At 38.2% G+C, this 26,268-nt stretch overlaps 2 protein-coding genes and 1 pseudogene across 2 annotated transcripts; all 3 read left to right on the plus strand.

Annotated features, from left to right (window-relative positions):
• Positions 1–708: 708 nt before the first annotated feature.
• On the plus strand, positions 709–4,440 carry LOC131314636 (UDP-glycosyltransferase 92A1). The gene is made up of 3 exons (XM_058343424.1): positions 709–1,129; positions 1,303–1,620; positions 3,255–4,440. Exons 1-3 carry the CDS (start codon positions 819–821, stop codon positions 4,096–4,098), a joined length of 1,473 nt encoding a protein of 490 aa, XP_058199407.1. The 5' UTR covers positions 709–818; the 3' UTR covers positions 4,099–4,440.
• A 963-nt stretch (positions 4,441–5,403) lies between these two features.
• Positions 5,404–17,290, plus strand: LOC131314637 (UDP-glycosyltransferase 92A1-like; annotated as a pseudogene).
• A 2,726-nt stretch (positions 17,291–20,016) lies between these two features.
• On the plus strand, positions 20,017–22,145 carry LOC131314638 (UDP-glycosyltransferase 92A1-like). Its single transcript, XM_058343425.1, has one exon. It carries the CDS (start codon positions 20,034–20,036, stop codon positions 21,519–21,521), a length of 1,488 nt encoding a protein of 495 aa, XP_058199408.1. The 5' UTR covers positions 20,017–20,033; the 3' UTR covers positions 21,522–22,145.
• The last annotated feature ends 4,123 nt before the right edge of the window (positions 22,146–26,268 follow it).

Genomic DNA, 26,268 nt, shown 5'->3' on the forward strand with positions numbered 1-26,268 from the left:
ATTGGCTTTAAAATAGTTGATAATACCTGGAACTGGAAGGTTTCGTACACCTTAAAAGAGAGACACACATAGGTTTCAGATCTTGATTACCAAACCAACCACTGGAGTTTACTTCATCAGTGGTGAGACAAATTAAAAAGAATTGACAAATTAAATTCTTATTACAAATCAAGTCCTGGAATTGTGTGCGAGGCTCATCTGGTGTAGAGTATATGTTAATTTCTTAACAAAGCGTAGCCCAACTTATGAGCGAATAAATGCAAACGGTATTGGGTGGGATCCACTTTGCGATCTCACACATGATTTGAACAGTTAATTTTTTTAAACACTTCAAAATTTAGGCTACCTCCTTTGGAGCTAGTCCATATTGAACATTATTCTTGCTTCAATTGGGACATCAGCAAATGGGCGGTGAAATTGATCCTCCAAGATTATTCAAAACGTTCATAAACTGACTCAGATACTAGAATTATAAAAAAATTCCAAAACTTGGAGTCACTTGATGGTTTAACTAGTTGTCAAATTCGAGCTCGAAATTTGTCGGGATACGTGTAAATTGGCTCGAACAGTGTTAAAAAAAACGAAGAAGGAAAGTCTGCCAACACCGATTTTTTATTTTATAAACACAAACATAGTGGGCGCCACACACTTGTGCGGGACCTCGTTGGTCGCCAACCACTCCGCTGATATTTTTATTTTTTTTGATCATTCGCTCCGCTGATGGATGAATCCGTGTTCCTTTTCTCTCGGTCTTTCCGATACTTCTCTCGCACTTTCTCGACCAAAAAAAAGAAAGAAAGCGAAAAAAGAGAGCTTAAATGGCGGAGACCAAGAAGGAGACCATAGTGATGTTCCCATTCATGGGCCAAGGCCACATAATCCCCTTCCTGGCTCTATCCCTCCAACTGGAACAAAGAGGCTTCAACATAATCCTCGTCAACACCCCACTCAACATCAAGAAACTTCGCCAATCCATCCCGCCCTCCTCCGCCATCCGCCTCCGCGAGCTCCCCTTCCACAGCTCCGACCACCCCGGCCTCCCTCCCTCCGCCGAGAACTTCGACGCCCTCCCTTACCCGCTCGTCATCAAGTTCCTCCAGGCCTCCAAGTCCCTCCAACCCCACTTCAGGTCAGGGACGGACCCACTCGGGGTATTTGTCTTATCTATTTCACAGAGCGCTAAATTCTTAAATCATTTTTATGCGCGAACACATCCTTTTCTGTTAATTATGAATATATGTGTTTAGTTTATTAATTTGTGTGTCCCACTAATGCAAACTTCTGGATCCGTCCCTGTTTCAGGTCCCTCCTCGCCGATCTCGTGCGAGGGGATCCGCCGCTTGCGGTCGTCGGGGATATATTCTTCGGGTGGTCGGCGGAGGTGGCGAACGAGTTGGGTTTGTTCCATGTGGTATTCAGTGGGTGTGGAGGGTTTGGGTTAGCGTGCTATTACTCCACGTGGCTGAACTTGCCTCACCTGAAAACGGATTCGCCGGAGTTTAGTCTGCCTGATTTTCCTGAGGCAGGGAAGTTCCACGTCACCCAGTTGGCGGCGAGTTACCTGGCGGCCGACGGCGAGGACCCGTGGTCAATTTTTCAACGGGAGAACCTTTCAGCTTGGTAGGTAACTTTGGTAGTAGTAACATTTTAATGATTTCTAAATAGAGAATCTGAGAAAAATCTAAGCTTTTTTGGATTGTCTGAAAAAGTCATTTTGGGGATTTTTTTTCAAGGAATAAAGTTAAAAAGCTACTAGTAGTACAAATACTATTTCAATGAAACCAGTATTCTTTGTTCGTTTTGAAGTCTCAAAATTCATGAGAGATAAATTCAATTTTTCTAGGCAATCACGTGATGAAAAGTCATACATTCAAAGGTCTTAATTCATTATTTGAGTCGTTTATTTTTTAGTTTTGAAGTCTACATCATTCACATGAGAATTCATGTTAATTGCCTATCGATAATGGTAAGTTCAAATTAAATTTGTCTTGGTTTTTGCCAATCAAAAAAAATCTGTCCAGGTAATTGGTCAACTAGGTAGTTCAACTTTTTCGTACGAGATTGTGATACATTCCACGAGAAATCAGGTTATGAAGGGAGATATGTTTGATATAGCTTTTTATAAGCAAAAATAAAGTTTTGTTAAATGGAAGAATGACTCATTATAAAATTAAATGTCTAAATTAACCTTAATCATTTCGTAGCCACGCTCTTAAATTAAATGTTTTTTCTATAAATTGTATTTTTACAACTTTAAATAAGCTAAAAATATGGCATATACGAATCAGAGATTAAAATAATTTCACTTTTATTTGGACAAACAAGCTATAAATGCTCAATAAGTGATTTTTCCCATTAGGCCCCGTTCCGCAATGGGAAAAAAGTCCTTATTTTTTAAGAAGGCAATTTCAAGCTCAAAAATTATGGTCTTATTGAAATCTAAAAATATGCAATATGGATCTTATTTGAAAGATCTCGATGAGATCTTTTATATGATGTAAAGAAAATTGAAATTTTATTTTTCATTTACATTATTTTTGAGTTTGAAAATGTGAAATAAGCTGCTTATTTTTTAAGAAGGTTTCTGGAACGGAGCCAGACCTAAGTCACATTATACATCGTAGCATACGGGGCCCCCATGTTGATTTTTTGGAAAGAAGTTTTATTTTTAACTTTTTTGAGGGTGAATCTTTTTTTCTACTATCTTTTGCCCTTTTTTAAGAGCATCTTCAACCCTCACTTGCTCAACAAGTATCTAGAAGGGTTAGAATTCTTATGTGGAGTTATTTACAATTAAAGAGACTCTTACGAGTTGCGATCTTGTGGATTCGCGTAGTGTGTCATGGAGGTGTAGGGCGTCTCGGTATGCTCAACCTAAATTCTGTCATCGGGACCTAAATTGTCATAGTTTGTAGAGTACAATGAGTAAATCATTCACGAAAAAAATTTAATTGATCAGATATCATTAATCTTTTGGTCATACAACATCAGTACTTCTAAGAAAATGGGTAATCAGTACTAAAAATGTATTGTGGGACAAATCTATTTTGATCATGTAGATACCTTTGTCCGATTAACTTGATTTTTGGTGCACGTGAATCAACCTCTACAAGTAATTAGAAAGCGTAAATTCGAACAGCCCAAGTTCTGTGTAAATCAATCCGACCACTTTAAGTCAATTTGTAAGTTCTGTATTTCGTTAGGACTTGTATTATTTTGAAACATCATAAAGCGAGCTTCTTGATTTATAACAGGTCAAATTCCAATGGAGTTCTGTTCAATTCCATATCAGAGCTTGATAAGACTGGATTGGCCTATTTTCAGCGCAAATTGAACCGGCCGGTATGGGCTATAGGACCGGTAATTCTACCGGTCCAAGTCCGATCAGGAAAACAACCTGCTATTTCGCCCGAAAAATGCGTTGAGTGGCTTGATTCAAAAACCCCCAATTCAGTCCTCTACATATCATTTGGTTCAATGAACACAATCTCTGCTTCCCAAATGATGCAACTAGCTAAAGCACTAGAACAAAGTACGAACATAAATTTCATATGGGTTGTTCGCCCGCCATTGGGATTCGACATAACCGCGGACTTCAAAGCGGAGGAGTGGTTGCCCGAGGGGTTCACAGAACAAGTCGTCAAAACTCAGAACAGAGGAATAATTGTGTCACAATGGGCACCACAATTGGAGATTCTGTCACACAAGTCAGTTGGGGCTTTTCTAACTCACTGCGGGTGGAACTCGGTGCTGGAATCGCTCAGCCAAGGAGTGCCAATAATCGGGTGGCCGTTGGCGGCGGAGCAGTTTTTCAATGCCAAGTTTTTGGTGGAGGAAGTTGGGGTGTGCTTGGAGGTGGCTAGGGGGAGTAGTTTTGAGGTTAGGTGTGATGATATTGTGGAGAAGATAGAGAAGGTGATGAAGGGGGATAGTGTGAAGGGGATGGAGATGAGGAAGAGAGCTGGGGAGGTAAAGGAGGTGATTAGAAATGCTGTTAGAAGTGATGATGAGTTGAAAGGTTCTTCTGTGAAAGCCATGGATGATTTTCTTGATGCTGCTTTGTTGATGAAGGAGAAGACAAAATCGGTGGATCAATAATTGGATTTAATGGCTCACTTGATTGGATTGCTTTTTTGTTTCTTTGTCTTTATTAAACTAGACATATGTGATGCAACAATAAACAAGCTTGCTTGGTTATGGGGTTGCTAAGTCACGTGATGCGTTTAGGCGTGTGCGAGAAATCGTTTTTAAAATATATCAAAGTACTAAAATTTACGAGAGTAAGGATTGAGAGCGTAAGTACAGAGCAATGATTGATAGCGTGAGAGAAGAGAAACTATTTAAAATTCACGTGATGCGCTTAGGCGTTGTGACTAAACATTGCTTATTTGATTACTTTTCATTCTGATTGTCACTTCTAATAAGAAACTATTTAATTTATTTGGTGTTTTGTCCGATTCTTTTCTATACTTTTCTTTGAAGAAGCGTTTGAAAAAAATGAAATTGTGGTTGGGTTGGTGAGGGACGAGTTATTGAAGATGACTCAAGTATATGGGTCGTTTTGCAAGTTTTGCATTGTGAGTTATTGAGTGTTTTTTCTTATTTGTTTTATTATCACAAAGGGTGAATTTGTTACTTACTACTCCCTCCGTCCCTTATTTATAGTCCGGTATTTTATTTTGGGTTGTTCCTTAATAAGTGTCCATTTTGTAAAGTTAATGGGTAAAAGTTAGTGAATTGTCTATTTTATCCTTAAAAGTAGATTCTATTTTAAAAAGTAAGTGAGTAAAAGTGTAATGATGATGGGTAAGTAGGGAAAGTGGAGGAAAAAATTGATGTGAAATGTATAATGATGATATCTTTTTAATAAGTTGAAATTACAAAGCAGGATACTTAAAAAGGGACGAAGAGAGTATAAACTACTTTTGACTATTTTCATCGCGTGTTTGGTCGAACTTGTTGATTGGTTGTCAGTGAACATTAAAATCACAAAACTATGTTCATTTTGGATCTTTAGACCCAATCATTTTTATCTCTGTGCATGGTTTCCTAATAAGTTTTCTTTTCAATTACAATTCTCATTTTTTTTTATCTATCTTTCTCCACTAATTATTCCAAAAATCTCACATTAAAATCACAAAACTATGTTCATTTTGGATCTTTAGACCCAATCATTTTTATCTCTGTGCATGGTTTCCTAATAAGTTTTCTTTTCAATTACAATTCTCATTTTTTTTTATCTATCTTTCTCCACTAATTATTCCAAAAATCTCTCTCAAAAATCAATCCGAACAAATTAAAAGAGTTCATATGTAGTGGCTTCTCATCATGGAGGGGATACAGCCCCTTTTTCTTCATCTATTTTTGTTTTTTTTGGTTCTTCGGAAATTCTCCTTTTTCTTCATGGCCCAAAGCCACATAATGCCCTTCTTGGCTTTGTCCCTCCAATTACAACAAAGGGGATTCAACATAATCTTGGTCAACTCTCCACTCAACAATCAACATTCAAAAACTCCGTCAATCAATCCCGCCCACCTCCACCTCCGCCGCCGCCGTCCGCCTCCATGAACTCCCCTATAACAGCTCCGACCACCACGGCCCTTCTCCCGACACCGAGAACACTGACGCCCTCCCTCCCCAACTCGTCTCCCGCTTCATCGAATCCTCCAAGTCCCTCAAACCCCACTTCACGTCCCTCCTACACGAGACACGACCTCGTCCACGGCGGAGATAGGCCGCTCGCCGTCGTCGCCCATATATTCTTCGGGTGGTCGGCGGAGGTCGCACACGAGTTGGGTTTGTTCCACGCCATATTCAGCTGGTCCGGAGGGTTTGCTTTGGCGTGCTATTACTCCACGTTGCTGAACTTGCCTCACCGGAAAACGGATTCGCCGGAGTTTAGCCTGCCGAATTTTCCTGAAGCCGGGAAACTCCACGTCACCCAGTTGGGGGCGAGTATAATGGCCGCCGTCGGCAGCGACTCGTGGTCCATCTTTCAACGGGAGAACCTTCCGGCATGGTAGTTTTTTTAAGATTTCAAAAAGTCAAATTTTTTTTTTTGGCCTTTTGTTAAAGAAATAGCGTGAGACCCTGTTTCACTGAGGAAAATAAGTAGTAATTTTTTAAATTAAATGTGATGTATTGTGAGAGAATTATCTATTTCGTAAAGCGCAAAATAAGTGTTTAAAATAAAAACCTTTATGGAACGGGGCCATTTAATATTTACCATGCTGTTTTTAGCTATGTTTTTTTTTTTATTTAAAATCATCTTTGATGTGTACTCCTACATCTTTCCCGTGGAAAGCTCTTTTTTTTTTTTTTTTTTGGTTTTTAAGTTAAAATTTTATGACCACCTCAAGAAAGCTCAAAAAACCCAGGGCATACCCATAGGCAAAACAGCAAACAAACTTCAGGCTAAACACCTCAGCTAATCATCTCCAATCTTCTACTGAAATACAAGGAGAAATACTTCAATTCTTACCCAATATATTATGCTCAAAGGAATAATTAAGACACTTTTTGTCCCAAGAACAGACCCAAGGATGGGATCGGGAGGGGTTTAGTGGCGGCGACCGCCACGACAAGAATTTTAAAAAATACAATTATTATATGTAAAAAAAAAATTATGCACAATTTATATAGTTTCGCCACCACTAGATGTTTTTAGTATACATTTCGCCACTGCTAGGGTAAAATCCTGGTTCCGTCCTTGAACAGACCCTATCTCGAACCCTTGCAACAATGACTCTAACAACCAACTCAAAATTAGGAAAAAATCCGAAGCCATTTTGATACAACGGTTTTATGGCAGTTGGCTTGTCACATACAATGACAAAAATCACACAAGTATCTAAAAGAGTTTGGATTCTCTTTAGTAATTGTCCCAAATTGTTTAATATGGAGTAATTTATTTACAACCCAAGAGACTATTTAATTACTTGTGCTTTTTCAAAATATTTTTTTTTCCTTTTTTTAGAGAAAATTAACCGAATAATTCAAAGAAAATTTAGATTTTGAGTACATTAAATGATAGTCTATTGGTAATAATATAAGACGTAAATTCAAACCGTCTTAATTTTGTTGAAATAGTAAGCATGATTCCCACGTTTGGGAACCGCTCTTTTGGAGGCTTGGTACTGATAAGCTTTAAAGCAAGTGGAAGGATTTAATCAAAGATTAGATGAAGATTTTTGTCATTACGTATTTGATTTTGTGAGTGTTTCAATAAATGTAAGTGATAAGTGTCAAAATATGTATATTTTGGCCCATCAATCTATATTTATTAGTCTTTTATTTTTGTTAACTGATTGTTATTATTTGTTGTTATGTATAAAGGTTGCTCGAGCTCGATTTTCAAGATTTTGGGGTAAAGACAGAAGTTAGCAAAAGTTTTAGGCCAAAGCGCGAAGTAGATGAAACCCAAGGGCCTCTATGTGATTCTTCCTTTCAATTCCTATAAAAACCACTTTTTACCCTACTGGTCTTCAGCAGCTTTCGGGGGACGAAAGAAGAAAATTGCTATTCCCCCCCCCCCTGACACACCCCCCCCCCCCCCCGGCCCCACTTCCCTTTTCCCATTCTACCCCCCTCTCTTCTCTCTCTCTCTCTCTCTCTCTTTTCTTTCTTTCTTTCTTTTTTTCTTTACCGTTTGGTTTTTTTTTTTTCTTTTTCTTTTCAGTTTCAGTTTCGTTTTTTTTTTTTCATTTTATTTTCAGTTTCTTTTTTTTTTTCATTTTATTTCCTTTTCGTTCTTTCCAGTTTGAATTTTTTTCTCTCTTTAATAATAGGTTCAAGTCTAATTTTAGGCTTTGTAAAGTAATTGAGAGAAAAAAAAAGTGTTTTAATTGATCATGTTTATCCGACTGTTTTATTTTTATTTTTTTGACCTTTATAGATTAAAAAATATAGTTACTAAAATAAGTGTTTCAATTTTCAATCCGTTTGAACCGGTGCAAAGTTGTTATTTTTCTGATCATTTCATCCTAAATGGATCTAGTAAATTTTTGGCTCCAAGGCCTTTCAATGGACACCCTAAGAGAGTTTTGAAACTAAATAATGAGTCTTAGGGTATTTGTTGAAAGGCCTTAAACCAAAAAATTCATTATGACCATTTAAAATAAAATAATAATAAAAACGATCTTTGCTCTGATTTAACTGAATTGAAAATTAAAACACTTAATTCTTGAATTATATTTTTAAATATACAAATGGTGTATTTATAGAAATTAAATAAATAAGGTATAAGTAATTAAATAAAAAAATAAATGAAAAAATAGGTGGGACCCGGGGGGCTCAACTGCCCTCATTGGCACAGTAGCCCCTACGAAGCCCCTAAAACGTTTCCGTTTTAGTTATAAAAAAAATAGAAACCAGCCATTTGCAATCCTATGGAGTAGAGACGTGATTTGAAGCAACATACTACTGAATCAGTTAAGAGGATTTATGCTAAATAATAGTTAACAAATTTATTAAATTGTACTATAGTTAAAAAAAAGTAATCCTAAATATAACATTTGTATTTTGGATTAGTATGTCGTTTGCAAAATACATTTCGTAATTAGTTCCCGAACACTAATTGTAATCTTAATTGAAAATAGAATTTGAGTTAACCAAAAAAAAAAAAGAAGGGAGGTAAATGGGAAAAGAAACAAATAAAGAAAATAATTGAAAAAAAAAAAATTCAAAGTGGAAGGAATAAAAGGAAATAAAGAGAAAAAAAACGAAAAAAAAAAATCCAGCCGAAAAGAAACAAAAAGAAAATAAAGAGGGAAAAAGAAAAAAAAAAGGAAATGGGAGGAGGGAGGGGCAGGAGAAGTAAAATGGGGGGAGGGGAGGGGGTAATATGGGAAATGGGGTGTGGGGCCGGGGGGGTGGGGTGTCAGGGGGGGGGAAAAGCAGCCCTCCGAAAGAAAAGAAAAAAAGGGCAACGCAGGGGCAACGCAGAAAAGCACGACAGACGAGAAAAGAAAAAAAGAACGGGGCTGCGTTACATGTTCATTGATTTTACTTTTTCAATAGTTATTGATTGCAACGAGCTTTTTCTTCAAGTTTTCGAAGTTTTGTTCAGATCTCTACACTCCGGTAACTCGTATTGATTTCTGTTATTTATTAAAGTTATTCATTGGTATTTAATTAATTGTTATCTTTTGGTTATTTTTCATCTCGTGCAATAGAAGCATGATTAATTCTAAGGTTTTATTTCTTCTATTTTTAATAATGAGTGAGTAGTTTTTTCTGAGGTTTGGTCGTTGGGTAAAGGCGCGTCGCGACCCAATTAGGATTCGTCTCTCAATTTTTTCGTACATTAATTTAATTAAATAAATTTAGTTGGTGAAAACTACGTCCGTTGGACGAATCCGAGACATTGCCAGGACTCATGTGAGCGGGAACAGGGAACCAAAACCTGTTCGCTGCTGTGTACGGGACCGGCAACCTTAGGATTTGCATCATTCGGAGTTTCCAATTCTCCCTAAATTTAACCATTTTTTTAAAACCTTGAAAAGCGAGCGGATTCTGATTGGATAGCGAGCGTCGGATTCCCTTCGACTGTACCTTCTTTTAATTATTTGAAAAATACAATCAATTTCTAGATTTTAGTTAATCTCAGAATCAATCGTCAAAGGGTGGCTACCTAAGAGCCCGTTTAAATTATAACAACCCGAGTTTTTGTTCAGCACACATCACCGTCTTTGTGGATTCGACTCCGGTCTTACCGGATATTGTGCTGTGTCGGTCTCCGCCCTACGCTTGGGGTAACCCATTATTTTAGGTCTAGGAATCGGTCAAGCATTTTTGGCGCCGTTGCCGGGGACGGTTACGTGTATTAAGAATTCGGGTAGTTATTTTTTATTTGTTTTCTTTTTAGTTATTTATTTATTTTTAAATTGTTGAAAAAAAAAATGGCCGATTTTGCAAAGTGCTATGGAGGTTATACAAAACAATTTGATTGTTCAGTATCACTTCCTATATTTTATGGTTTGGCCTCAGAAAATTCTTTTTCGCATATTCATGACCTTGAGGAACCTTTTGCTAGCGATGAAGTGGCTCTTTTAAATGTATTCCCAAAATCTTTGCGTGGTCGTGCTCAAAGTTGGTTTATTTTTTTGAGTCCAGGATTAACATGGAGTGAAATTGTCATACAGTTTTTCAAAACTTTCAATTCCTCGTATGAGACTCATATGCTTTTACAAGAACTATCAGATTTCTCTCAACAAGATGATGAGTCTTTGTCACAGTGTTGGGAGCGATTTAAATTTGTTGTATTCTCTTGGTCGAGTTTTAATTGTGAGCTTGGCAGTCTTCTGGTTATCTTTTGCCGTGGTTTAAACCTTAAGCCATGCGAGGTGGATTTTAGGTCTACTGACGAATTCCTGGATAAAGCCCTTGAAGAAGCTTGGGATTTCTTAGATGAATTAACCCAAAAGCTCCAATTTTATGAGTTGACTAAAAGTTCTGAGGATACCAGTTCTGATGCTAGAGAAAGAGAGGAAATAGAGTCGCTTCCCGAGGATACCAATTTTGATGCTAGAGAAAAAGAGGAAATAGAGCCACTTCCTGAGGATATTAATTCTGATGCTAGGGAAAAAGAGGAAATAGAGCTACTTCCTAAGGATTTTGATGCGAGAGAAAAAGAGGAAATAGAGCTGTTTGTTATTTGTGAAGGCTATATGCCTTTTGAGGAGTCATTGCCTATAGTTGCACCAGGTTATATGTCTTTTGAGGAGTTATTGCCAATAGTTGCACTGAATAATCAAGTACTCTCAGCTCTAGATTGTGCCACCCCTGCTACTGAATCTACACTTTCGCGAGAGGTTTTAAATGTGAAGCAGATTGATTTTCTTGGTGTTGATGAATTTAATTTAGTTTGTCATTCATATCTTGTGGAATTTGTCAACGCTTTGAAAATTGATCTAGTTTGGGCTAAGCATTTGGTTGAACTTAAGTGTCTAAATCGAATTCGGCAAATGCGCTATTCGAAATATCTTATCTTGTGGCATGGTCGAATTCAATTTTTGATAAAAGGTGTAGAATGGAGGGCTATGTTTATTGTTTTAGCTCTCGTTGGTACGATAAATGTTCGGTACCCGTGTTTGGTTGTTCGTACATGAATTTTTTTTTTTTTTTTGGTCTGGTTTAGCCACCTGTTTTTCACTTGAGAAATAGGGAGAAAAGTAGTACCCGTATCTTTCGCGTGAAGAAAGTGTATGATTTTTTGTTTTTTATTTTATTTCTTTCCTTATTTATTTCTTTTAGTTATTTTTCTTGTTGTCTGGAGGCTAACATTTTACAGGTTGTTCGATCTAAGTTGGGGGGTCTCCCTCTATCTATAGTTTACTCTGCTTAGCCTCTCTTTTTCGAGGTGATATCTATTCTCTCCTTTATGTTTATGTCCTATCTTTATTTTTTATACTTTCAATGTGGACATTGAATAGTTCAAGTTGGGGGGAAAGGATCACTTTGTTCTTTATTTTGTTAAAAAAATTGAAAAAATAGTGGGTTTCTTTTTGCATGAGACTTGAAAGCTGTTGAGATTGGCTTGCGATTGATTGAGATATGATAGTCATTCTTGAATATTGTGGTGGCATTGTAATTCTTTTTGCTAGTTTGTCGCGCAAAATTTGTCATGGCATTTATTTTTAGCACATTTGCACTTCACGTCTGTTTGGGCTTTGGTTACTTGTGAGTTGTGACTTGATTATTCTCGATGGCTAGTTTAGTGGAGACTTTTGCCCATGTGAGTTTAGAACCTTATCTTTTCTTGGAGTGGTGTCAAATAAACTCTTGTTTGTCACAAAAAAAAAATAAATTCATTGTTGATCTCATTATTTTTGTCGTCAAGTGTTGAAAATGTTTTGAATTGCCTACTTATTTCTTGGATTTGGAAAGTTGCATGGTTGTGTTGCCCATTGGAGAGGATTATAGGCCATCTTTGCTATTTAGAGCCGGCTCGTTTCTTCATTCACACATTTATCACTTATGAACCAATTTGAGCCTCATGCATACAGCCTTTTTCTTGTTGAGCTCCACCATCTATATTATGTTTTGAGAATGGTTAGTTAATGATGTGAAGGTGAATTTTTGAGAAGGGGAGTAAATGTAGTGAGAATTGAGTTTTACTGATTGGTGATCTTTTCCATAGAAAAATAAAAAGGGAAGCCACTATATTTTTGTGGAAAAGAGAAATTCTTGTTCTAAATGTGAGAAAGAAAGGTAGGAAAGAGAGATGTGGCGGAGTTGAAAAAAAAGAGAGAAGAAAACGAGGGCACGCATCGTTGTATTTGTCCTATGTGAGTTGTGGTTACATATTCTCAGACACTTGAATTTTTACCTAACCTTGAAATACTTTTCCGTACCTGATGTTATAACCCGGAATTGAAGTCCTATTTGATCCTATGGGCAATGGGCTATAAATTGGTGAATAGAGAGAATTTTCAATACTTGGCATTCCGTTCATGAGATCGTGTGTCCAATATAAAGAGCTTTCTTTTTGTGTCATTGTGTGCGGAGTATTTTGCTTTCATTTACATAACGTCTGCCCGCACATATTGAGAGTAATATGCACATTATTTTGAGTGATTTCATTTGCTGAGTGCATGACACAGTGAGATTTGAAGTCGAAACTCGGTCCGGATAGTTTTTTGAGTTATTTTTCACTTGTGACCGAAGCCCTTGCTCACACACTCTAAATTTAGGTGCCGTGACTCATTTTTATGATTTGATAGTATCTAGAACTGCTTATACCCATTATCTCTTCGCGATAGCTTCATGTTCTTTGTTTTAGGTATCATTGAGCTGTCTTACGATTTTTCGGATTTTGTGTGAAAAGAATTCACAGTGTTTGTGGGTGTTCATTGCTGAAAACCCTCACGAGACTCCACTCGTCCTTTGGGGATCACCTAGGGGTTTAAAAGGCTTGTTGCACATGCTAAGTACAATCGTGAGTCTTACGAAAGTGACATAGTTAGAATTTATTTATTTTTATTCTCTTTGCTCGATGACTAGCAAAATGTAAGTTGGGGGGTGTGATAAGTGTCAAAATATGTATATTTTGGCCCTTCAATCTATATTTATTAGTCTTTTATTTTTGTTAACTGATTGTTATTATTTGTTGTTATGTATAAAGGTTGCTCGAGCTCGATTTTCAAGATTTTGGGGTAAAGACAGAAGTTAGCAAAAAATTTGAGCCAAAGCGCGAAGTAGATGAAACCCAAAGGCCTCTATGTGATTCTTCCTTTTAATTCCTATAAAAACCACTTTTTACCCTACTGGTCTTCAGCAGCTTTCGGGGGACGAAAGAAACGAAAAAAAGGGCAACGCAGAAAAGGACGACAGACGAGAAAAGAAAAAAAGAACGGGGCTGCGTTACATGTTCATTGATTTTACTTTTTCAATAGTTATTGATTGCAATGAGCTTTTTCTTCAAGTTTTTGAAATTTTGTTCAGATCTCTACACTCCGGTAACTCGTATTGATTTCTGTTATTTATTAAAGTTATTCATTGGTATTTAATTAATTGTTATCTTTTGGTTATTTTTCATCTCGCGCAATAGAAGCATGATTAATTTTAGGGTTTTATTTCTTCTATTTTTAATAATGAGTGAGTAGTTTTTTCTGAGGTTTGGTCGTTGAGTAAAGGCGCGTCGCGACCCAATTAGGATTCGTCTCGCAATTTTTTCGTACATTAATTTAATTAAATAAATTTAGTTGGTGAAAACTACGTCCGTTGGACGAATCCGAGGCATTGCCAGGACTCATGTGAGCGGGAACAGGGGACCAAAACCTGTTCGCCGCTGTGTATGGGACCGGCAACCTTAGGATTTGCATCCTTCGGAGTTTCCAATTCTCCCTAAATTTAACCATTTTTTTAGAACCTTGAAAAGCGAGCGGATTCTGATTGGATAGCGAGCGTCGGATTCCCTTCGACTGTACCTTCTTTTAATTATTTGAAAAATACAATCAATTTCTAGATTTTAGTTAATCTCAAAATCAATCGTCAAAGGGTGGCTACCTAAGAGCCCGTTTAAATTATAACAACCCGAGTTTTTGTTCAGCACACATCACCGTCTTTGTGGATTCGACTCCGGTCTTACCGGATATTGTGCTGCGTCGGTCTCCGCCCTACGCTTAGGGCAACCCATTATTTTAGGTCTAGGAATCGGTCAAGCAGTAAGCTTATTAATTAAGTGTGTAGCTTTGCCTATAAATAGGTTTGTAATTCATATTGTAAAAGTATGAAAGTTGAGTGAGAAATCTCTTCTAATCAGTGATACCTATTGCTTTCGGTTTCTAACAATTGGTATCAGAGCACGGGTGGTGAACCCTGCTTTCAGCTGCCATTTCCAACAAGAACAGAGAGCTTCCGTTCACGGGTCATAAATCGAATCTGTCAAAAATTGATTTTGATCCCAGAACCAACTTCCGCTTGACGAGACAAAGACAACTGTGCAAGCCCGACGACGAACTAACGGGTGGACTATACACGCCACCTGAAACTGCGAGTGTGAGATCCATTCTGTTCAGCCCGAGGAAGAAGAAGTCCAGTAAAGTTGAGGAGAAAAATAATTGTGTTCCATTCATTCCAAAGAAAAAAAAGGATCAGACTTTGTTTCCTCCGCTGCCGAGGAAAAATCGAAGACGATTCCAACACTGTGAAGTTTTTCCCCACCGCTTGAGTTTATTGGAAGTCTGGATCTTTGTCTGTTGCACCACATGTCTTCACATGCGAAGAAGAAAATTCACGCAGAGCATTAAAGTGGCCTAATTAGTGAGGTAAAACTGCAGTCAACCCCCTGCATCTTTTGCTAGCCAGTCAAAGCCCAAAATTTTCAAAAGTTTTACTTTTAATCCCCCAGACGAGATACTGACGTGAGATGTGTCCTAAGGCACGTTACAAACGAGATATTGATCACGTGACGACTGTTGCCACAAGGAGTTTAGACGGTGTAAGCTCAAATGGCTAAAGAAACCAATTTCTTTACGCTACCACGTTTGGGGAAAGAGAAATATGAGAATTGGAGCATCCAGATGCGAGTGCTCTTCAAATCCCAAGAGCTATGGGATTCGGTAGACGTGGGATACGTTGAGTATTCCAGAGAAGAAGAAGCAAAGTTTGCAGACACATAAAAAGCAATGCTTCGTGAAGCACGAAAGAAGGATAGACGGGCGCTGTTGTTAATCTACCAAGGGGTAGAAAATGAGAATTTCAAAAAGATCTCTACTGCTGCCATTGCCAAAGAAGCATGAGATATCCTTTGAAATGCCAATCGAGGGATCGAGAGGACGATTCGAGTGCGGCTTCAACTATTGAGATCAAAGTTTGAAGCATTGCAGATGGAGGACAATGAAACCATATCATTGTATTTCACGAAGACGTTGACGATTGTAAACCAGATGAGACGATATGGGGAGAAGCTAGATGGTGTCCGAGTGATGGAGAAAATACTTCATTCGCTAAGTACGAAGTTTGAAAATGTTGTAGTTGCCGTTGAGGAATCCAAAGACCTTAACAATATGACGATTGACGAGTTGATGGCAACCTTAGAGATCCATGAGCAACGGATCAAGAGGAGGACGGCTTGGATTTCCCCGGAACAAGCTCTACAGATGAGATTAACTTTAATGAGAGACGAAGAAGAGCAAAGGGGGACGTTACATAGAGGAAGAGGACATGGACGTGGACGTGGACGAGGATGATGAGGTAGAGGTCAACAAAAGATGTTGCAATGAGGACGAGGCATAGGACCAGGGCAAGGTCAAGGATGAGGACGAGGACGAGACAGGGGCTTTGATGTAAACCAGGTAAAATGTTACAATTGTAATGGCTACGGTCATTTGAGCAGGGATTGCACTGTAGACGTTCAGTGCTTTAATTGTCTTAAGTACGCTCACTACAGTTACGACTGTACAGAAAAAGAATATGGAGGAGTTTACGAGCAAACGAATATTGCAAAGACAAGTGAAGCAATGTTACTCAAAGCAGAGGTAATCTTAGCCAAAGAAGAGGAGAGATTCGACGCTGAAGGAATCAAGCTTAAGGGGGGATGTTGAAATTGTACGCATGATTCCCACGTTTGGGAATTGCTCTTTTGAAGGCTTGGTACTGATAAGCTTCAAAGCAAGTGAAAGGATTTAGTCAAAGATCAGATGAAGACTTTTGCCATTACGTATTTGATTTTGTGAGTGTTTCAATAAATGTAAGTTTATCAATTAAGAGTGTAGCTTTGCCTTTGCCTATAAATAGGCTTGTAATTCATATTGTAAAAGTATGGGAGTTGAGTGAGAGAAAGAAAGAGAGACGCGAGTGAGAGCTTTGTAATTGTTTGTGTGTTTTATCAATAAAAAGTGCGTTTACTATTGTGTCTGAGAAATCTTCTCCTTCCATCAATGATACCTATTGCTTCTGCTTTCCAACAAATTCTACGTCAATTAACAGGTCAAAATCTGATGGACTTCTGATCAACACAATAGCAGAGTTTGATGAGACCGGATTGGCCTATTTTCAACGCAAGTTAAACCGGCCGGTATGGGCTATAGGACCGGTACTTCTACCGGCCCAAGGCCGATCAGGAAAACAACCCGATATTTCGCCCAAAAAATGCATCGAGGGGTTCGATTCAAAACCTCCCCTCCTCTACATATCATTCGGTTCGATGAACACAATCTCTGCTTCCCAAATGATGCAACTAGCTAAAGCACTAGAGCAAAGTACGAACATAAATTTCATATGGGTTGTCAGGCCGCAGTTGGGATTCGACATAACGGGAGAATTCGGGGCAGAGGAGTGGGCCGAGTGGCTGCCGGAGGTGTTCACGGAGAGAATCGTCGTGTCGCAATGGGCCCCGCAGTTGGAGATCCTGTCTCACGAATCTGTTGGGGCTTTTCTAACTCAGTGTGGGGGGGAACTCGGTGCTGAAATCGCTCAGCTGTGGAGTGCCGCTGATCGGGTGGCCGCTGATGGCGGAGCAGTTTTTCACTGCCAAGCTCTTGGTGGAGGAGGTTGGGGTGTGCTTGGAGGTTGCTAGGGGGAGTAGTTCTGAGGTTAGGTGTGAGGATATTGTGGAGAAGATAGAGAAGGTGATGAAGGGGGATAGTGTGAAGGGGATGGAGATGAGAAAGAGAGCTGGGGAGGTAAAGGGGGTGATTAGAAATGCTGTTAGAAGTGATGATCAGTTGAAAGGTTCTTCTGTGAAAGCCATGGATGATTTTCTTGATGCTGCTTTGTTGATGAAGGAGAAGACAGAATTGGGGTCAAAGTAATTGGGTTTTGATAGCTCCTTTTGGTGGCATGCATGGCTTAGGGATTGTTCGGCTAAAAAAGTAACGTGATTTATTTTTTTATTTTTATTCAATTTTTTTTATATTTTTTAATTTTTCATTAATTTTTTTTTGGGATTATTGTTTCGTCGTGATTAGAGAAATTTAGAAAGTTAAAAATTACAATTGAAACCTAAATTTTTTTGAATAAAGATAAAAATAAACCAATAAGCCAATTTTTTTCATCTTTATTACTCCTTCCGTCCCTTTTTTTGTGTCCAGTATTCCATTTTGGGCTGTCCCTTAATAAGTGTCCATTTTGTAAAGTTAGGGGGGTAAAAGTTGGTGCATTGTCTATTTTGTCCCTAAAAGTAGATTTCATTTTGAAAAGTCAGTGAGTAAAAGTGTAATGATGATGGGTAAGTAGGAAAAGTGGAGGAAAAAGTTGATGTGAAAGGTGTAATGATGATGTTTTTTTAATAAGTTGAAGTTACGAAGTAGAACACTTAAAAAGGGACGGAGGGAGTAAAAAAAAAAGATTTTGTTCATAATTTTTTACTTTTTAGATTTCTTTCGTCATGATGAAGCAATAATTCCCAAAAAATTGACGAAAAACTAACAAATGCGAAAAAAATTTGAATAAGGAAAAAAAAATACTCCCTCCGTCCCTTTTTAAGTGTCCTGCTTCGTAATTCCAACTTATTAAAAAAACATCATCATTATACCTTTCACATCAACTTTTTCCTCCACTTTCCCTACTTACCCATCATTATTACACTTTTACTTACTTACTTTTCAAAAAGAAATCTACTTTTAGGGATAAAATAGACAATGCACCAACTTTTACCCATTAACTTTACAAAATGGACACTTATTAAGGAACAGCCCAAAATGAAATACAGGACTATAAAAAAGGGACGGAGGGAGTAAGTCATTTGACTTATTTAGCCGAACAACCCCTTAATTGTTTATCAAATAAGTAGACAAATGAGTCATGCAAAAACAAACATCAAAATCAAGGAGTTTTTATGTGTTATCGTGATGGGGAATGAAATTGAAGCTTAATTCGCCGCTGTATATTCTCCGTCTTGCGGTGATGGCATGATCTTTTGTTGTGTGGTTAATTTGAAACCTTTCTTGTTTGTTTTGCCATTGAATACGACGGACACTTTCCGCTAGAGGTAACAGTAGCTAGGCTAAATATCCTGAGCTTAAACATTTCGAGAATCGAAAAGAACGCCTCTATTTAACTGTCTAAGTTTTTAATTGCGCCGAACATTTATTTAGAAATAGATGAAGTACTTTTGGTTGAAAGCCCGAGTTTCACAAAAACCGTTGCATGCGTTTGTGCTTGAGCTCAAATTCACCAAATTTTAAATGAGTCGAGGTTGAACACTTCACATTTAGAGCGCTACCTAGGAGGAAAGCTGCAGGCCCAGCCTTGAGATTCTCTGGGGGCTCAAGATGGGAATTGAAAATGAGGCCTCTCATTTTTGTTTATACATCTTAAATTTTTGACATAAGGTTCAAGATTGCCTTGTGGTACAGTGGCACAATGCTTGGAATTTCTCTTCTGTGCTTAAAGATCGCAAGTTCAAGTCTCAGCAATTTCAATTTAAATCTATTTGTGTACAAGTTCAAAAAGTGTTTGCGTAAAAATTGAAGGTAACAAGTATTGAACAGAAACCTCATGGCTAGATACCGGATGGGTACCACGTAGCATGTTGTCTAAGCAATCCATTCGGACCGTTCAAAAATGTGTTGGACTGTTTTGATGGAAACTCTCTCTCTCCTCTCATCCCACCTTCTCTCCTCTTTCTCTCTCCTTTTTTTCTCTTCAAATCCGAGCTATCCTAAATCGAAATGGACGGCTCTAATGTGCCGAACGAACACCACGTTGTACCGCCAGCCACTAAAAACTCTTTCGCGGCTAGACTACGCTAGCTATCGTTACAAGAAAAGATACTATGGCTCTGTTCCAGAAATGGAATAAAGAACTTATTTTTTGTTCAATAATAAGGCTTGTTCCACAAAATAAAAAGGAGGTGCTTATTTTTGAAGAATTTATATAGGTACCAATAGGCGCCGGAGAGGGAAATCGTACCGAAGGCCACGCTGGGCCGTCTCCGGCCACCGGACGGCCGATCTGAGCCGTCCAAAAATTTTTTAAAAAAAAACAGAGGGGGCTTACGCGGGAATCAATGGCATCCGAGGTGTGTAGGGTGCTTGATCCGAGCACCCATTTTCCGTGTATATATGATCCCCTCGGTTTTTTTTTTTAGAATTTTTGGACGGCTCAGATCGGCCGTCCGGTGGCCGGAGACGGCCCGGTGCAGCCGCCAGTACGATTTCCCTCCGCCGACGCCCATTATCATAGCAACAGTCTTATTTTTTGTATAAGACAATTTCAAACTCAAAAATCATGTGTTTACGCAAATAATTTTTCTATCACTATGGATCTTGTTTGATAGATCTCATTGAGATCTTTAATACGGTGCAAAAAAAAATGAATTTTTTTTTCATTTACATTATTTTTGAGTTTGAAAATGTGAAATGAACTTTTTATTTGGTTTTGTGGAATGACCCTTCTTATTTTTGAATGAGAAGTGACAAAATAAATATTTATTTTTTAAAAAAGATTTCCGAAACGGAGCCTAATATACTCCTCGAGTCAACGCTTTGAAAGAAGAAAAAAAAAAAAAAAACATGCATCCCTCCCTCTTATATCTCGTCTTCTAGGTCTTGCATTGCATTCCCCACTTCCGATCGCCACAGCTAAAAATGGCAGAGAGCAAAGAAAACAGCACTCCTGCTATAGTGATGTTCCCATTCATGGCAAAAGGCCACATTATCCCCTTCCTAGCTCTATCCCTCCAAATAGAACAAAGAGGCTTCGACATAATCTTCGTCAACACCCCGCTCAACATCAAGAAACTCCGCCAGTCCATCCCGCCCTCCTCCGCCATCCGCCTCCGCGAAATCTCCTACGACAGCTCCGGCCACCCCGGCCTCCCTCCCGCCATCGAGAACACCGACGTCCTCCCGCCGCACCTCATCTTCCCCTTCATCGAATCCTCCCTCTCCCTCAAGCCCGCCTTCCGCCACCTTGTATCCGACCTCGTCCGCGGCGGCTCTCCCCCTCTCGCCGTCGTGGCTGACATGTTCTTCGGGTGGTCGGCCGAGATAGCCCGCGAGTTTGGCGTATTCCACGCCATCTTCAGCAGTGCGGGTGGGTTCGGCATGGGGTGCTACTGCTCCCTGTGGCTGAACATGCCTCACCGGAAAACCAACTCGCCGGAGTTCTTCTTGCCGGATTTTCAAGAAGCCGGCCTGATCCACCTGACCCAGCTGGCACCGAGCATTTCTGCCGCGGACGGCAGCGATACTGATACGAAATCGGTTTTCATGAGGAAAAACATTTTGGAATGGTCGGATTCTGATGGGGTTTTATTCAACTCAGTTGAAGAGCTGGACAAGATCGGATTGGATTATTTCCGGAGGATAACAGGCCGGAATGTTTGGCCGGTGGGCCCGATATTTCTCACCGGAGATAACCGTAAAAGTTCCCGGATTTCTCCCGAGAAGTGCACCGAATGGCTCGACACAAAACCAACAAATTCAGTCCTGTTCGTATCTTTTGGATCGAACAATACCATCTCAGCCTCTCAAATGATGCAACTGGGTAGAGCATTAGAACGAGCTACAAATAGCTATTTCATATGGGTTGTCCGGCCGCCGTTGGGGTTCGACATAACGGCCGAGTTCAAGGCGGAGGAGTGGTTGCCGGAGGGGTTTATGCAGAGAGTCGTCGAAGCTCAGAACAGGGGACTGGTTGTGGTGCAATGGGCCCCACAAGTGGAGATTCTGTTACATGAATCTGTTGGGGCTTTTCTAACCCACTGCGGGTGGAACTCGGTGCTGGAATCGCTCAGCCACGGGGTGCCGCTGATCGGGTGGCCGATTGCGGCGGAGCAGTTTTTCAATGCCAAGCTTTTGGAAGAGGAGGTTGGGGTTTGCGTGGAGGTGGCTAGAGGGGTTGGTTTTGAGGTGAGGTGTGAGGATTTGGTGGAGAAGATTGAGATGGTGATGGGGGAGAGTGAGAAAGGGAAGGAAATGAGGAGGAAAGCTGGTGAGGTGAAGAAGATGATTGAGGATGCTGTTAGGGATGATGGAGGTTTCAAGGGGTCTTCTGTGGTAGCCATAGATGAGTTTCTTAATGCTGCTTTGTTGAAGAAGGAAAAGAGGGAAGCGAAAATCTTACGGAAATAATATTGACACTCTATAAATTGATGCAGACACTTCAAAATCAGTGTAACTTTAAAGCCACTTTTCTTTATTTTTTGGAGTGTCTGCATTAATTTGTAGAGTGCCAATATTATTTTCCAAATCTTATTTACGGAGCATCCGTAAACAAGTGTTCACAACACTACTCAATCGCGACCGTTTAAAAGTGTTTTGGATGATCTGGATGTTAATGAAACTTTTCTGAAAAAGAGTTAAACTTTTTTCAGAAAAGTTTAATTAAAATCTGGACCATTCAGAACACTTTCGGACGGTCGCGATTGATTGCAGTTGTTTGCAGCTGCTTCGTAAATAAGTATTTCTCAAGATGGAAATCAGTATGTTGCGATTCTTGGGCAAAAATAGGTTAGTTGTTGGTTTGCTAGTAGTTGTATTTGTTGTGCAACTTCTTTGAAAATCGGTTTTTTAGGCCAATGCTAATACCACATGCATTTTTGGTGTGTTTTTCTGGTCCAGCAGTTGAACTGGTGATTCGAGCAGTTTGAGGCGGTTTCATGTGCCTAACGGCTCTAGAGCGGTGATAGATCCGTATACGGATCGGTCTATGATTCAATTACTCTTTTTCGATTCTAAAATAATGTCGCAGATGAATTAAGCCGTTCATGAGCAGCACCGATCTTGGTATAATTTTTTTTGAGCTTGTATTCTATACAAATTGATCTTGACAGAATTTTGAGCTTGTTTTATAAATGAGCAAAGCACGACTCGAGTAGGCTAGTAAACGAAAAAAAACATATTCAATTATGTTATTCTATATTTACCAAAATTATACAAGCTATTACGATTTGGATTGTAAGCTCATGCTCATGCTCGGCTTGCTTATATATTATATGATGTTCACTTGATTTGAGCTCGATTATTTAAGCTCGACTGGAGCTCTAGTTCGCCTAAACATGTTGAGCTTAAACATTTCAAGAATCGATGTCGTTTGTCATCCTAGATAGATGCGAAGCCAACTTTCTACGCATTTTTTGTACGCTCGAAGTTTTATAGAAAGTCTTCGTCGACTAGTCAATTTTTAATTAAGTACTTCAACTGATGTAGACTCTAATTTAATTCGTTTAAAACTAACTTAACCTGGGTGATGATGTAGATGATTATGTGTAAATTATTTTTTATTTACCCATGGTCCGCGGCCATTAGGTCATTTAGCAAGCGAGTTAAGAAAGTCAAAATGCTTAGCCAATCAGCAAATCCGTTGAGACTGTGAAAAGGAGATCTCAACTGGTCATTTAACTAAAGTAGTGTTTTTTTAGCTGTTTTTTTAGTAATTTGAGGCTCCGCTCCGCTTTCTTTCAAAACTTTATTTTTTAAAAAGAAGGTAATTTTAAATTCAAATATAACGAAAATGAAAAATAACATTTCAATTTTTTTTTGCACCGTTTAAAAAATCTCAATGAGATCTATCAAATAAGATGCATATTGGTAGAAAAAATTATTTGTGTAAACACATAATTTTTGAACTTGAAATTATCTTCATTTTCTAAAAGGTCCTTTTTTTAGAAACCGAAACGGGACCCGACTCTCTGTCTCTCTCATTGAAATGACTGGTTTGATAATGCCTTTTATATATATTACGATACGATAAAGTCGAGACAAATAGCAAAATTGATCTATCGTACATAACTCAGGTATTCAGCTTAGCTTACACGCGACTCAACTACTCTTAGGACCTAACCCACCATCCACTGACAGGGATTCTATATAAAGTCGAAGCAAGAATCGATATGGACTTATTCCAAAGAATGATGAAATTAACTTGGAAGGTTTCAAATCTAAAACTTTAGAAGGAAACAAACTTCAGGCCAACCCCTTTAGGATTATTAGGTGAGTTGTGTATCTGATTTGTTTACATAAAGTAAGAAAGAGTGTTATTAATCACAGATAATCCCTCTCTTTTTTTGTTTTTATTTATTTGACTAAAAAAGTGAAATTATTTTTAATTCAAATTTGTAACTTTTGCACTTATTTAAAACTGCAAAGTTACAGATGGACAAAAGCTCCTAAATTTGACATTACCAACATATAATCATTTGAGAACAATTTAGACGTTCATTCCCCAATAAAACTCCTTTACGTTCTTGTTTTTTTTTTTTTTGTTTAAAACGGACTTGAGGTTCTTGTTGTCCCTTGGGAAAAACAGGATCTGCTGTGCTTTGTCATTTTGGCGTTAAAGAGCTCCCCTTAGACGAGAATAATTTAATTTTGTTCATCATCTTTTAAAGAAGGTGAACACATTATCCTCCCTGTGATTAGTGAAAATTGTGTAGATCCAGTGGCGGATCCGGAATTTCTATACAGATGGGTCACCTTTTAAGCATTACTTTGGAAAAGGAAAATTCACAATTCAACATAACGCGAAGATGAAATGTTTAAACATTCTTCATTAAGCATAAAACTTTGAACTTAAAACATTCTACAAGATTTCATACATAAGCACACAAAAGTATAGATTCCTTTCTAAAAGTTTGCGGGAAGGTTTGCCAAGTTAATTTCTACACATTTTTATTTTGGTGGTCGAGAATTATCATCATCCTTTTCCAAGTTAGGCACCTTTATTGGCAAATTGAGCACCTCTACATGCAAATTAGATAGCAAATTTGGCACCTCTACAACTACGAGTTGGTAGAATCTCGTCATGACTAACTATTAAGAGAACAAAAAAGAATTTTAAGTCCTATTTTTCAGAATAGAAATCAAAACAATGTACACCTTTTCAATTAAACTAATCAATAGACTATTGTGCCTAGATTAAACCAATCTATGAACGAGAGAATGAAAGAGTTAAACTATTGTATTAAACTAAACTAATCTAGTAAAAAGAGGCAAACTATTATATTAAACTAAACTAATTAGATTAAACTGAACTAACCTAGTAAAAAGAGGCAAAAGTTTTGGATATAATTAATGAACGAGATTGTTACCAGCTTGTGGTCCGTGGATTGATTGAGACGAGATGACTACAGGATTGGGATTTGGGCGAGATCAAGATGACAAGGGTTGAGGGCTGATTCTGAACTCAGATGAGATGACGAGGGTTGAAGACTGATCGAGATGACGACGGTTGAAGATTGATTTCAGACGAGGATTTGGTGAGTTTTCGCCGTTCGGTGATTCGGGCGAGAGAGAACGATATGTACTTCCACTGGAATTGCGAATCTTATTGAAGTACAAAGAAAAAAAATTGTGAATGACTAAAAAGAAAGTGAAGAAATCAATTCCCTCCTCCAATTAGCATCTCTTATTGAAGTACTTCCACTGGAATTGCGAATCTTCGTTGTGCCCCACGGCCCACCCCAGGTGTCCAATGAAGCTTCCCACATATTTTTGTTGGGAAAGGCCCATTTTGCTTTCATTGGTATCTACAATAGGAGAGGAGGTGTGGATATTTTAAAGGGGAGAAAGAGCACTTCTGCATAGAGTTGTAAACGAAGCAGTTCAAGGCTCAGCTCAAAAAGAGTTCGGCTCGACTCGTTCACAAACGAGTTGAGTTCGAGTTTTAAGCTCGTTCAGTAAACGAGTCAAGCTTAACATTGTAAAACTCACGCGGCTCTGCTTGTTAAAAGATGCTCTTTTAGTATATGAATAGCTCAAAAAAGGCTCAATTCGTTTACAAACGTGTCAGTTCAAACACAGCAAAACTCGGCTTGTTTGCAGCCATACTCTCATGCATGGACTTTTTTTTATGTATATTTCCCTTCTTGGTGAGACAGGTGTGTTGTTACGTTGTTACGGACACATTCAAATTTACTTCCATTATTATATCTACTCTCACAAGTGATCGTGAGACCCATAATACTATTGAGAGGGTTTCTATCATCACTCGTGAGAGATAATGGAAACTAAATATAAACTTGGATGTGTGCCTAACATATGCGGTGATAATATCAAAATTGTTTTTGTTAATGCTAGAATTATTGTTCATAATAAACTTGTACCATGTTCAAAGTACAATACTCTTATGCACAACAGTATTTGCATTAACAAAATTAGTTTTGATATTATCATTTTCTGTCTAACATTTGTGGCGTCTAAATTTTTCTAAAAAGGGCACCGATTGTAATTACACCCTGTCCAAAATTAAGTGAGGTGGTCACCACGGAGCTCCAATAAAATTGGAGGCGGCTTCTGTAACGATCTGAATTTTTGGCCAATTTTTTTTCAAATAAAATATTTTATTAGATTATTTTCATAGATTAAACCATTTTTTTTTTTTACTATACCTAACCTAGTCTTTCAAACCTAGAAAATCCTAATCCTAGACAAATCTATTGTAACGATCCTAATTTTCGTCAATAAACTTGAATGTTTATTTATAATTTCTCTTCACTTAATCGTCATTATGTTAAAAATTAATAATAACTAAACCCTAAATCTAACTTAACCTAATAACCTAACCTAGAAACTGTATAGTATATATATAAACCTACCTACGTGTGTGTATACACACACACATATTTGCATACAAATCTATTATGTACAAACTTATTTATTGCAAGGAAAATAATTTTAGCACTTCAATTTTTGATGATGACACTCTAAAATTTATTTTTTAGTGTGTTTGCTATGTATAATTTTTACACTAAAAGATCAATTTTAAAATGTCACCATAAAAAATTAAAATGCCAAAATCATTTGCCTTATTGCAACCCTTATTATTATACCCACCACCACTTTTACACCCTGTCCTTATCCAAACTTAAAACAATATCCC

This window comes from Rhododendron vialii, chromosome 13a (genome assembly GCF_030253575.1).
Source record: "Rhododendron vialii isolate Sample 1 chromosome 13a, ASM3025357v1".
NCBI classification, from domain to species: Eukaryota; Viridiplantae; Streptophyta; class Magnoliopsida; order Ericales; family Ericaceae; genus Rhododendron; species Rhododendron vialii.